The 14711-nt window shown below is 42.7% G+C and overlaps 1 protein-coding gene across 1 annotated transcript in view; it reads left to right on the top strand.

Moving 5' to 3' along the window:
- LOC311103221 (cytoplasmic phosphatidylinositol transfer protein 1-like) overlaps positions 1 to 12530 on the top strand; it is a gene marked incomplete at both ends in the record, with an annotated part of 16254 nt that extends 3724 nt beyond the window's left edge. The window contains 4 exons of the mRNA XM_084144763.1: positions 984 to 1082; positions 4476 to 4631; positions 5169 to 5232; positions 12214 to 12530. Of these exons, the coding sequence (XP_084000889.1) occupies positions 984 to 1082; positions 4476 to 4631; positions 5169 to 5232; positions 12214 to 12530 (636 nt within the window). The remainder of the gene's footprint in view (positions 1 to 983; positions 1083 to 4475; positions 4632 to 5168; positions 5233 to 12213) is intronic.
- Positions 12531 to 14711: the final 2181 nt, after the last annotated feature.

Below are 14711 nucleotides of genomic sequence, written 5' to 3'. Positions count from 1 at the left end.
ATAGAAAACGAAATAAACGTTTCTTATTGGACATTTCCAGGTAATCCCTAAATGAACACGACCTTGACTTAATTCCTGAGACTAAAGTATGTATTTGATGAATTTTAAAGTCATCCCATCAATGCCCCAATTTCCCTAGGCTTTACTTCCTCTACTCTCAAAGACATCATTACTCAGTTCAGTTTTTCATCCTCCCGGTCTACTTATCATGCAAAGGTTGGTAGATGAATACATTGATGTCAGTAATGGATGGATTTTTGAGCTGATTATTCAACTTTTTGAAGGAGATTATTACTGCACCAATTCTTTCTTTCTTTCTTTCTTTCTTTCTTTCTTTCTTTCTTTCTTTCTTTCTTTCTTTCTTTCTTTCTTTCTTTCTTTCTTTCTTTCTTTCTTTCTTTCTTTCTTTCTTTCTTTCTTTCTTTCTTTCTTCCTGCTAAATGAGCTAAATGTATCCTCCTGGCGAAAAGCACCCGTCACCTTACGAGGTCTAATGATTTTAATGGGGAAAGGAGTAAAGCACTCATAACCGTTAAAAGCCTGGCTTTCCCCCTTCAAACATTGTGATTAAATGATTGGCAGCTCTGGCCTATCAGTGTTATGCAATGCTCGCTCGCTCAACTTACCCAAACATCAGAGCTCCACCTAGTGGCTGCTGTGGGAATGACTGTTCACTAAGCTTCATTCCTAAGATCACTGATATCTACATAGATAAGATGCTGCTGAAATAAATACAACATCCTCATCATGGTGGTCCCTGCATCTTAGACTTGGAGAACAGTTGATTAACTCTCTCTCTCTCGCTCTCTCGCTCTCTCTTTCTCTCTCTCTCTCTTTCTCTTTCTCTCTCTCTCTCTCTCTCTCTCTCGCTCTCTCTCTCTCTCTCTCTCTCTCTCGCTCTCTCTTTCTCTCTCTCTCTCTTTCTCTTTCTCTCTCTCTAAAATGACCTCACACGTGCCTGTCTCTTTTTCTCTATCCCTCAGATCTTTAACAGCGAGCCCAAAGGGGAGGAGGAGATAGAGGTGTGCTTCGTGGATATTGCCTACGACGAGATCCCAGAGCGCTACTACAAGGAGTCTGAGGTGAGGAGGTCAAAGGTTAGGGATCAAGGGTTAGGAATCCCAAATCACTGTTTCAGCAGCAGTGGACATTGACAGTCACAATTCTCCACCGTTTTCCAGTACAAGTGTGCACTTGTACACTCACCATCATGGATTTAAAACCATATGACTGGTGTAAGCATTAACTGGCGTGAGTTTCCACCATTGTTAAAACCATGCAAGAGAGTGTGGAAGTGTACATTTTGGAAGGAGCAGGGGGAGGAGGGGATGGATGTATTCTCATAACTGCAACCCTATTCTCAAATGTCCAGGGCCCACTTTGGGTCCCGACCCATAGTTTAATAAACCTGTAAGGGGATGACGATAGCTAAGGCCCTGAGTTTTACCTGACCATGTGACCTGATTAGGAACAACTCTGGGTGCTAGCAACCTGGCCGTATCACCGGAAAGCTATTGAGCTTTATTGTAATTGCAGTGTGTTAAAGAGTTAATCTAATCAAACCCTATGGTGAGAGCAGTGTGATTGATGATTGACTAGCCGTAGTCAGAAAAACTCAGGACCCTTTTAAAATGGCATGTTATCAGATGGAGTATGGGAGGGGCGTGTTAGTGTAAGAAGGTGATAACAGAATATCTAAGAGAATACAATCTTAGAAAAAACGTTCTATCTAGAACCTAAAAGGGTTATTTGGCTGTCCCCATAGGATAACTATTTGAAGAACCCTTTTTTGGTTCCAGGTAGAACCATTTTGGTTCCAGGTAGAACCCTTCTACCTGCAACCAAAAAGGGTTCTACCTGGAACCAAAAAGGGTTCTCCTATGGGGACAGCCGAAGAACCCTTTTGGAACCCTTTTTTCTAAGAGTGTTTATAACAAATCCCCTCTCCCACTTTCTCCCACTCTCTCCCACTTTCTCTCATATCTCCATTGCTCATTCCCCTCTCAGCCCTGAGGGTCAGCTAGCTGCTAGCTTCATCAGGCAAGAGACCTCCAGCTGGTCATATCTCCCCTCTCAGCCCTGAGGGTCAGCTAGCTGCTAGCTTCATCAGAGAGAGAGAGAGAGAGAGAGAGAGAGAGAGAGAGAGAGAGAGAGAGAGAGAGAGAGAGAGAGAGAGAGAGAACTCTAGCTGGTCATGTTTGCCATTAGCCGTGTTCACCGCTGTGTCCCTGCTCTCCTTCATGTTCTATTCTTCCCTCTTCACAAGCATCAGGGAGGGGTGGTGAAGGGGTGGATGGAGGGACGGGGGTGGAGGGATGGAGGTAAGGGGGTGGAGGGATGGAGGGAAGGGGGTGGAGGGATGGAGGAATACGTGGTGTTATCTTCCTCAAACAGCCCCTTACAGTTTCTCACTCCTCTGATCACTAACTGGCTATCTGCCTCTCCCTAAGTGTGTGTGTGTGGTGTGTGGTGGGGGGGGGGGGGGGGGGGATTATACAATGTCTGTTATTAGAGTCAGGGGGACAGCAATGGGTCTGTCTTTTATGTTTGACGGGAGGACGGGATTTTATGCCCTTGTGCTAAGAATAGCCACAACATGCTTTTTCCTGATATACAACATATTGTCAACAAGCCTATTTAAGTATATTTGATTTGAACTGAGCCATTTTTAGATCTCTGATACCTGCTGTGTTCAAGAGAGCATAACCTCAGTCTTATATGTGGCAAACTGCAGCAACGTTTTACCTGGCATTGTTCAAATGTGATGAATTTGACAGATGGTCATACTATTACATTAAGCTAGGGCTGCAACATTCTGGTACATTTCCCCAAATTCTCAGATTTTCCAGAAATCCCAGTTGGAATATTCCTGGAATCAGGAGGGAATAAACAACAAAAAATTGGATTATTTCAACCAGGATTTATGGAAAACCTGGGAATTTTGGGAAAGTTACTGGAATTTTGCAACCCTAATTCAGACCTATTTCACATTATCACAGAACAATGATATATAACTCAGTAATGTGCTCAAAGCACACATCTTCACAGAAATAGTCAGAAAGTTTTTCCTGCCCACATAAACAAATATTCTAGGTTCTACGCCATAACAAGGTTGTGGCTAGACGGTATGCAGCTACGGACAAAAGTGACGCATAAATCGTCAAAATCTGAATTTTGGGGTCATTTCGGGAAGAATTGTAGCATTTCAAATAACCTTAAACCTAACCATTGTCCTAACCTTAACCTAATGCTCCTAACCTGCTATGTTAATTTTCCTAACCTGCTGTGTAAGTTATCCTAACCTGCTAGGTTAATTATCCTAACCTGCTGCATAATTATCCTAACCTTCTGCATAAATTCTCCTAAACTGCTAGGTTATTATCTTAACCTTCTGTGTAAATTCTCCTAACCTACTAGGTTATTATCCTAACCTGCTGCGTAAGTTCTCCTAACCTGCTAGGTTAATTATCCTAACCTGCTGCATAATTATCCTAACCTGCTATGTAAATTCTCCTAACCTGCTAGTTTATCCTATCCTGCTGCGTAAGTTATCCTAACCTGCTAGGTTAACTATCCTAACCTGCTGCTTAAATTCTCCTAACCTGCTAGGTTATTATCCTAACCTGCTGCTTAAATTCTCCTAACCTGCTAGGTTATTATCCTATCCTGCTCCGTAAGTTCTCCTAACCTGCTAGTTTCATTATCCTATCCTGCTGCGTAAGTTCTCCTAACCTGCTACATAAAGTAAATTATGTTCGTAGCTGTATACCATCTAGTCCTCATACCATAACAAGGGCACAGAGTTCTCTCCTGGGAAGGTCACATGATCAAGAAACACATGAAAGGCAGACTGTGCACATCAAATAGCTTCTATCCCCCCCTTTGGCCCAACCTAACCAAACTTTATGAAGTGTCTCTTCTGCAATCTGCAAAGTGCCTCCACAAGTTTATCCTCCTGTGCACAGTGTGTGTGGGTGAGTGTGCATGCGTGCGTGTTTGTGTGTGCATATGTGTGTGTGTGTGAAACACATCCCTTCTCACCATCCCAACCTTCCTTGCTAATGACCATTAGAGTATAATGAGTTGCCAGGGAAGCGTGATTAATTAATGCGTAATGGGTACTGTTTGTAACGAGAAACCCCTCAGCGGGCTGCTCCAGGTTGAGCTCTCCATGAGTCTTGTACCCACCTGGTACCTACCATCCATTCTGCTGGACTGCTGGACAAAGAAAACATGGTTCATTCATGCTTGTGAGGATGTTTACTGCGAAACTCATTGGGTCAGGAATTGAATTGCATTCCTATAAAGATACATAACGATGGGGTAAGACAGTGGCACTAAGCTCATGAGGTATTTTTAAGTTAAATTCTTGAAGAATCAATGTCAGTATATCAAAAGAAGTCCAAAAATAGATCTACCAATCCCAGACTGTAGCTTTAATACTGTCCATACTGTGTTCCCATGGTTCCCCGTAGGACTTGCGGTACTTTAAATCAGAGAAGACAGACCGGGGTGTGCTGCAGGAGGGCTGGATCGACAGCCAGGAACCCATCATGTGCTCCTACAAATTGGTGACAGTCAAGTTCGAGGTGTGGGGTCTTCAGACACGGGTGGAGCAGTTTGTACACAAGGTCAGTCCAGTTATGTCTACCCACCATTTCTCTGTATCCACACACACACACAACACACAGACAGACAGGGATGCACAGGCAGGCAGACAGACAGACAGGGATGCACAGGCAGGCAGACACACACCAACAATGGCGTTCTTCACTCCTTGCCCTCTCCCAATATAACTTTCTCAGCCATCCATTTCCTCTCCCTTCAATTCAATTTAGCCGCCTCCACCCCTACCTATACCCCTGTTCCCCCTCTGAGCTGTCCCTCTCCTTGCCTGAGGGTCTCTCTCCCTGACATCACATGCAGAACCATTACTCTCTCTCTCGCTCTCTCTCTCACACACACACCATGACTCATACAGGGACACACATGGCTAACGTTCACTGGAGGAGGAGTGGAAGGAAGACAGAGAACAACTCTTAAAGTTCAACGTCTCTGACTCACCTGTCCTCTCACTACAGTATGTCTACTAACTTTCTTTCCTGACTTCTTTCTTTCTTTCTCACTCTCCCTCTTTACCTTCCTTCTCCTCCTGTCTCCATCCTCAGGTTATCCGTGACGTCCTGCTCCTAGGACACAGACAAGCCTTTGCCTGGGTGGATGAGTGGATTGGTGAGTTTGCTTCTTGTCTCTGTCCCAGTTAGTTGACACACACACATATACAGTGGGGAAAAAAAGTATTTAGTCAGCCACCAATTGTGCAAGTTCTCCCACTTAAAAAGATGAGAGAGGCCTGTAATTTTCATCATAGGTACACGTCAACTATGACAGACAAATTGAGAATTTTTTTTCCAGAAAATCACATTGTAGGATTTTTAATGAATTTATTTACAAATTATGGTGGAAAATAAGTATTTGGTCACCTACAAACAAGCAAGATTTCTGGCTCTCACAGACCTGTAACTTCTTCTTTAAGAGGCTCCTCTGTCCTCCACTCGTTACCTGTATTAATGGCACCTGTTTGAACTTGTTATCAGTATAAAAGACACCTGTCCACAACCTCAAACAGTCACACTCCAAACTCCACTATGGCCAAGACCAAAGAGCTGTCAAAGGACACCAGAAACAAAATTGTAGACCTGCACCAGGCTGGGAAGACTGAATCTGCAATAGGTAAGCAGCTTGGTTTGAAGAAATCAACTGTGGGAGCAATTATTAGGAAATGGAAGACATACAAGACCACTGATAATCTCCCTCGATCTGGGGCTCCACGCAAGATCTCACCCCGTGGGGTCAAAATTATCACAAGAACGGTGAGCAAAAATCCCAGAACCGCACAGGGTGAACTAGTGAATGACCTGCAGAGAGCTGGGACCAAAGTAACAAAGCCTACCATCAGTAACACACTACGCCGCCAGGGACTCAAATCCTGCAGTGCCAGACGTGTCCCCCTGCTTAAGCCAGTACATGTCCAGGCCCGTCTGAAGTTTGCTAGAGTGCATTTGGATGATCCAGAAGAGGATTGGGAGAATGTCATATGGTCAGATGAAACCAAAATATAACTTTTTGGTAAAAACTCAACTCGTCGTGTTTGGAGGACAAAGAATGCTGAGTTGCATCCAAAGAACACCATACCTACTGTGAAGCATGGGGGTGGAAACATCATGCTTTGGGGCTGTTTTTCTGCAAAGGGACCAGGACGACTGATCCGTGTAAAGGAAAGAATGAATGGGGCCATGTATCGTGAGATTTTGAGTGAAAACCTCCTTCCATCAGCAAGGGCATTGAAGATGAAACGTGGCTGGGTCTTTCAGCATGACAATGATCCCAAACACACCGCCCGGGCAACGGATTTGATTTGATTTGATTTGAAGGAGTGGCTTCGTAAGAAGCATTTCAAGGTCCTGGAGTGGCCTAGCCAGTCTCCAGATCTCAACCCCATAGAAAATATTTGGAGGGAGTTGAAAGTCCGTGTTGCCCAGCGACAGCCCCAAAACATCACTGCTCTAGAGGAGATCTGCATGGAGGAATGGGCCAAAATACCAACAACAGTGTGTGAAAACCTTGTGAAGACTTGCAGAAAACGTTTGACCTGTGTCATTGCCAACAAAGGGTATATAACAAAGTATTGAGAAACTTTTGTTATTGACCAAATACTTATTTTCCACCATAATTTGCAAATAAATTCATTAAAAATCCTACAATGTGATTTTCTGGATTTTTTTTTCTCAGTTTGTCTGCCATAGTTGACGTGTACCTATGATGAAAATTACAGGCCTCTCTCATCTTTTTAAGTGGGAGAACTTGCACAATTGGTGGCTGACTAAATACTTTTTTCCCCCACTGTATATATATATATATAGATATATATATATAATATATATATATTATAGATATATATTTTATAGTATTTGTATTTTATTGAGCAGGGAGACAGAGAGGGAGGGAGATGCAGAGTAGTGTTGGGGCCAGGATTCTTACCCACACTGAGGTGTGTTAATAACCATTATTTTGTATTATGTTTTTAGTCTGAGCATTTCTTGTCTAAGCATGTCTTCACTGTTTCATTGATTTGCTTCCCTGTTTCAACACTATGAGCAAAAGGCTTATAAAATGGATCTGTGTGACCAGGCTTGTCAAACACAAGGTACACTGCAACAAGACCTAAGTTCAAATACGACATTATTTAAAATCTTTCAAATACCTTAAGCTTTAACCTGCCTGGAGGGCCAGGTGGGTGGGGTTTGTACTTCCAATACTTTTCTATTGGTTCCATTGCAACAGGCAAGCTCAATCAAAAACAGCTACACTATTTCAAATCATTTCTAATAGTATTTGAATGCAGATCTGACTGAAACTACACTTCTCACCCTGTTGATACATTTCTTAGCTGTATTATTTTTGAAAAAAGACAATTGATAGGCCAGATAACTCTTTCGTACATTTTGAATTATGTACTTAACTTTGTAAGTGTTTTTGAAAAGCTGACGCATCACGATTGTCATGGAAAAGGAACATAAACATTCTTTATAATAACAATAGATTCATTGTATTTATAAAGCCCATTTCTCACAACCAATACGTTTTCTCGCTGGCCTTCATCAGAGAAGGTGCCACTTGAGATGTTTCCACTGCAACAGAATGATTCAGAGAATCTGTACACAGATACAGAGAGCACTTGACTCTGTACTGTATGGGTCATAGGATGAGAGAACATGAGAGCATGCTGAGAGTCAGTAGCTATTTTATTTGGGACTTACTGAGCCTGACTTTAAAGATAGAGGAACATTTAAGACCACAAGAGCCTGCTCTTTCCCCTATTCACATACAACATGAACCAGTATACAGTACATAACTAGCACAGGAGATGCACTATAGCCTTAGGTCAATCTAGCTTGCGTTGTTTGTGGGCACATATCCATTAATTTTTTTCCCCCTTCCTCCAAGAGCTGTGGGAGATTCAGTGAAAGTGGCTGTATCAGTGGAGGCCACTGAGGGGAGGACGGCTCATAATAATGGCTGGAATGGAGTAAATGAAACCATGTGTTTGATGTATTTGATACCATTCCACTAATTCTGCTCCAGTCATTACCACAAGCCCGTCCTCCCCAATTAAGGTGCCACCAACCTCCTGTGGGCTGAATATCATCTGGGTCATATTCATTTAGCAGCACCAAATGGAAAAAAATAAACTGAATCAGAGATGGACTACCTGTCCAATAAGAAAAACAAGTTTTATTTTCTGTTGCAAAACAATTTCAAACGTTGTGTGCCCTAAATGAACATGGCCCTGCTGTACACCAGTGGTCCTTCCCTCCGTCCTTACATTGTGGTCTTCCACAGCCTACATTACTAAGGTTTGTCTAATAATATTCCTGAGAGCGTGTGTATTCTACCATTAACCACCACTATAACAAACCACCCTGTGTCCACCCACTAATGCGCTGCTCCACTTCAGATAAAAGGCCCAGTGCAGTCAAAAACATGATTTTCTTGTTTTATAAACAGTGGGGAGAACAAGTATTTGATACACTGCCGATTTTGCAGGTTTTCCTACTTACAAAGCATGTAGATGTCTGTAATTCTTATCATAGGTACACTTCAACTGTGAGAGATGGAATCTAAAACAAAAATCCAGAAAATCACATTGTATGATTATTGCATGACATAAGTATTTGATACATCAGAAAAGCAGAACTTCATATTTGGTACAGAAACATTTGTTTGCAATTACAGAGATCATACGTTTCCTGTAGGTCTTGACCAGCTTTGCACACACTGCAGCAGGGATTTTGGCCCACTCCTCCATACAGACCTTCTCCAGATCCTTCAGGTTTCGGGGCTGTCGCTGGGCAATACGGACTTTCAGCTCCCTCCAAAGATTTTCTATTGGGTTCAGGTCTGGAGACTGGCTAGGCCACTCCAGGACCTTGAGATGCTTCTTACGGAGCCACTCCTTAGTTGCCCTGGTTGGGTGTTTCGGGTTGTTGTCATGCTGGAAGACCCAGCCATGACCCATCTTCAATGCTCTTACTGAGGGAAGGAGGTTGTTGGCCAAGATCTCGCGATACATGGCCCCATCCATCCTCCCCTCAATACGGTGCAGTCGTCCTGTCCCCTTTGCAGAAAAGCATCCCCAAAGAATGATGTTTCCACCTCAATGCTTCACGTTGGGATGGTGTTCTTGGGGTTGTACTCATCCTTCTTCCTCCAAACACGGCGAGTGGAGTTTAGACCAAAAAGCTCTATTTTTGTCTTATCAGACCACATGACCTTCTCCCATTCCTCCTCTGGATCATCCAGATGGTCATTGGCAAACTTCAGACGGGCCTGGACATGCACTGGCTTGAGCAGGGGGACCTTGCGTGCGCTGCAGGATTTTAATCCATGACGGCGTAGTGTGTTATTAATGGTTTTCTTTGAGACTGTGGTCCCAGCTCTCTTCAGGTCATTGACCAGGTCCTGCCGTGTAGTTCTGGGCTGATCCCTCACCTTCCTCATGATCATTGATGCCCCACGAGGTGAGATTTTGCATGGAGCCCCAGACTGAGGGTGATTGACCGTCATCTTGAACTTCTTCCATTTTCTAATAATTGCGCCAACAGTTGTTGCCTTCTCAGCAAGCTGCTTGCCTATTGTCCTGTAGCCCATCCCAGCCATGTGCAGGTCTACAATTTTATCCCTGATGTCCTTACACAGCTCTCTGGTCTTGGCCATTATGGAGAGGTTGGAGTCTGTTTGATTGAGTGTGTGTACAGGTGTCTTTTATACAGGTAACGAGTTCAAACAGGTGCAGTTAATACAGGTAATGAGTGGAGAACAGGAGGGCTTCTTAAAGAAAAACTAACAGGTCTGTGAGAGCCGGAATTCTTACTGGTTGGTAGGTGATCAAATACTTATGTCATGCAATAAAATGCAAATTAATTACTTAAAAATCATACATTGTGATTTTCTGGATTTTTGTTTTAGATTCCGTCTCTCACAGTTGAAGTGTACCTATGATAAAAATGACAGACCTCTACATGCTTTGTAAGTAGGAAAACCTGCAAAATCGGCAGTGTATCAAATACTTGTTCTCCCCACTGTATATTTCCACACTACACACTTAGAAAAAAGGGTTCCAAAAGGGTTCTTCAGTTGTCCCCATAGGAGATCCCTTTTTGGTTACAGGTACAACCCTTTTTGGTTCTAGGTAGGTACCCTCTGTAGAAAGGCTTCTACATGGAACCAAAAGGGTTCTAACATGCAACCAAAAATAGTTATTTTAAAGGGTTCTCCTATGGGGACAGCCGAAGAACCCTTTAAGGTTCTAGATAGCACCTTTTTTTCTAAGAGTGTATGAGGTTGGAATAATACTGTGAAATTGTGAACATTATGATAATGCCCTTTTAGTGTAAGAGCTGTCTGAAATGTCAGCCTGTTTAGGTGGGATGGAGTTTTGGCCTGCCTTGTGATATCACCAGGTGGTAAATTAGTTAATAGACCAATAAGAAACAGAGTTCCAAACCTCTCTGCCAATAACAGCTAGTTTTCAGTTCTCCTTACTTAGACCACTCCCAGACAGTCCTAGAAAAACTTTTGCTTGAGAAATTGCTCCTGCAAAGAAGCTATTTTTGTTTCTTTTTGACCATTTTAATTGAAAACAATTACAGTAAGATACTTTTACCCCAAAATTATTTGATATTGAGATAAAGATGGCTGCATTGGACCTTTAACCCATATCCATACCCTCCCAGTACTTACGCTATATCACAAAGGAGCCGGTTTCCCTGGTTTCCCAGGTGAAGTCTTTGATTAAAATCATTCTCAATTGAGAATCTCAATTGAAAGTGAATTTTATTCCAGGACTAGACTTAATTTACGGGCTCATAACCAGGACTTGCTTGAACGGGTTCATAACTTTATCATGCTGGTCAGAAAACTGGAGCGGAACCAAAAAATTGTTGTTCTGTTCAGAATGAAATAATTATTTTGGTTCCAACCCCTGCCGGCCCTATTTGTTGGTTTTTCTCTCATTGCACAGTCACTTCCCTATAACACGGCTCTGGACTGGAAAGCAGCACTCTAAATGTATAAGCAGACAATATTGGGCAGTTTCACCTGAACTAATTGTCGTTTGGTTACTTTGACCATGTTATCACCGCTTTGGCCCATCAAGCGTTTGTCGCTAATGGTTGACTACCCGCCGACTATGCCAACTTCCCCAGCTCTTTATGGCTGTGTGACCTCCTGACCTCTTGCTGACCCTTCCCACAAGGCCTTGTACCTCCTGCACCAAGTGCCCTAGCTAGCTAACAGGTGGCACGGTGGCGGTCTGGAACCTCTCCACAGATATGACTTGGGATGATGTGCAGGAGTACGAGAAACACATGCATGAGAAAACCAACATTAGAGTTGGCAATGTCCAACAAGCACAGCATACCACAGCATAAACTCACTGGACGTGGTAGAGAGCCTTGAGACAGCCAGCCATATGTCTTCACTCTACCTTCACTGTTTCTCTAATGTATGCTGGTGTCTCATCTCCCTCTTCCTCTCTGACTTATTTCATGTCATCCATTCAAACACACTCAAACGTTCATACATTGTCATTTACTGCATTGAACTTGCTTTGTTTGTCCTACCGGAACAGTACAGAACGCGTGCACGGACCCAAACACACACACGCACGCACACACACACACACACACACACACCAAAGCACACACACACAAGTAAGAAAGTCACTGTTAGCATTTCACTGTTAGTCTACACATGTTGTTTACAAAGCATGTGACAAATACAATTTGATTTAACACACACACACACGTACACAGATACACACACACAAGCACAGACACACACAGATACTTGTGAGCAAGGATGATGACTGAGCGGATGATGACTGTGTTACTGTCTCCCCTCTGGAACACACACAACCGATTATGAATTCAGATTTGTGTTCAGAGCAGGGAACTCCTTTTCATGTATTGCTTGTATTCATCTCCCAGAGCCTTTGAAATGTAAGCTCTTTAAAATCCAACAGGTGAAGTCAGATACGTATTTACTGTATCATGTAATTCTGTTATTACACTATAATGCTAAGACATACAGTTAAGACATACAGTAGATGTCATGGGGTTATAAAATCTCCCTCTCTCTCCCCTCCTGAAGAAATGACCATGGATGAGGTGAGAGAGTACGAGCGGGCCACCCAGGAGGCCACCAACCGTAAGATCGGCCCCTTCCCCCCATCCATCTCCATCACCGAGACCCCCCTGGCCTCGGTGGCCCGCAACGGGCCCTCCAGCGCCCCCTCCACCCCCCTCGCCACGGAGCCTCCAGAGTTCCTCTCTGTGCCCAAGGACCGGCCCAGGAAAAAGTCAGCCCCAGAGACCTTGACCCTCCCCGACCCCAATCGCAGGGACTCAGGCTTCAGGCTGGCTAGTATCTTCTCCTGGGGCTCAACCCCTAGCCCCCAGCCTGAATGAGAGGGGGACCCAGAGGAGTAGTATACACCTATCTACATTCAGGGGGTGGCTATGAACATCCATTTTGTCACCTAGACAACTTATGTAAAAGGGGGTGTGTTGTTCACAGACCTCCTATAACTTGGTGGTGTGGTAAATGCCTCTTCACAGGCAGTTGCAGGTATCACCCTGAAGCCTACCACTGTCACCAACTAACTGTGTCTTGGTCTGCCTTTGCAGAGAGATAGTCAGCCTGATCACCATGCATCACTTGGAGAGGAGGCTCAAAGCACACACCACATACATGTACGCGCAAACACGCACGCACACACACACACACACACCCACTGAGTGTCTTTTAAAAACCTCTTAACCTCTCCATCGGTCCCATCGAAACACAGTAACCAGCATCATCTACCAGCCAGAAAGCTCATGTGGAGATAAATTCTAGTCTGATTTAATTTAGTTCACATTCCTCTGAATACTTTGTGCTTCTCTTCAGTGTCTCAGCCCTCTTTCATCTCAATTGATACTGTATCTCAGGGTTTGTTACCTAGATACACAGAGATCAGATAAATATACTCTTCAATCAGCTCAATCTTTATGCATATGGTTATAAATGTGTGGGATGATCAAACTCATTTTCTCCTTTCTCTTTGCACTCATGCCCTCTTATTGGTTGGAAATTGACACCATGTAATTTTAGTTCTAATTGTGTGTTGGGGTTGTCATTCATGGATTGTTGTAGGTCGCAGTGAAACAGTTAAAGTAAAACGGTGGATTTCAGGAGAGTGTTATTTTTTATCCTGTGTTTTTTTTTGTAAATATGTATATTTAAGAGTTATCTATTGTAAAAATGCTGAATTCATTGATGTCTTTCAATGCTATGGAATTGCTGTAATCTCTGTATTTGAGAGAGAAAAAGAGGTCTATGGAGAGATCTAAAGTGGAGGTATTCTCTTTCTGAATCTGTATTCTGTTGGTATAGTTTTGTTGGCCAGGGTGTCCTTTAAATGACATATATAAAAAATGCATGGTTTGAATATCCAGCCTCTGCTTTTATTTTCAACTGGGGGGGGAAATGTACCTTTGAAATTGCTGTCTTCTATACAGTATGGTGTTTTTCCTTTGTTTAATACAGACTACGACAGGACAAAACATGTCGGATCAATGTTGTGATTTGGCTTTTAGGGATGGTTTAAGTCATTCATTTGCAATCATGTTGTTGGTGTGTTTTATATCAAATCAATAAACGTAATATTACTCAAACGTCTGGTGTCATTCATATAAATAAAATGACAAAATAAGTGGGGGAATTGTGATATCTGTAGTTAATCGGTTTTTGTTTTGTTTATTAAACTGAAATGAAAAATGGGTTAGGTTAGTAGGGTCTGGCCTATTAGTCTGCAACTTGCTACTTGCAGTCACTGGATGCTTTGTTGTACGTTGGAGTAGGGTCCTTGCTATCCGGAATCCTTGGGACGTCCGTACCTCATTGAAGTTGGTATGGTTAGGTAAGGGTTATGGTTAGGGTTAGGGCAAAACGCATAATACTGTGAAGCTTTCTGTATTTTGAAAGTTCTATGTCTTGAAAACTTGATTGCTGACATGCAAAACGTTACATTTTGGGACTTTATCAACAGTGGACTAATGAAACAAATACCAAACAATCGTTTTTGAATGAATTTTTCTTTAAAGGAGTATTTTGCTTTTTTACAACCAAGCCTCTATTTGTTATGTAAATGGTTGTTGTAGAAGGGTCCAGACACTTTTTTTGTGATTTCACTTGTTTTTGAGAAACTTACCCCCAGCCAATGATTAATTTCCTCATTTTTGTTGTGCACTATGGGGCTCTGAAAACAACCTGATCAAAGGCTCCAAAAACACTTTTAGAAACAGAAAAGTATAGTGATGCAGGTCTTCACATTGTCAAAGTCGCGTCAATTCAAATCTGGTATTAGGAACAAAAGAGGTCAACACGACTTCTAAGATATACTAGTTATTTTAATTAATGCAAAAACCTTCAATGGTAAATATGATGTTTCGTATATACGGGCTCTCTGAGATACCTCGCAGGGCACCCCAGAGAACTAAAACATTGTTTCAGATTCAATACTCAAATACTCTGACAGAGAGAGTTTCCCACCTCTCTGCTGGCCAATTAGAGTAGAGACTTGAGCGTGGTTTAAACTTACTCAGCCA

Source organism: Coregonus lavaretus (assembly GCF_964263955.1).
Source record: "Coregonus lavaretus genome assembly, chromosome: 28".
Lineage (NCBI taxonomy): Eukaryota > Metazoa > Chordata > Actinopteri > Salmoniformes > Salmonidae > Coregonus > Coregonus lavaretus.
This window is presented reverse-complemented; position numbering and strand designations above follow the sequence as displayed.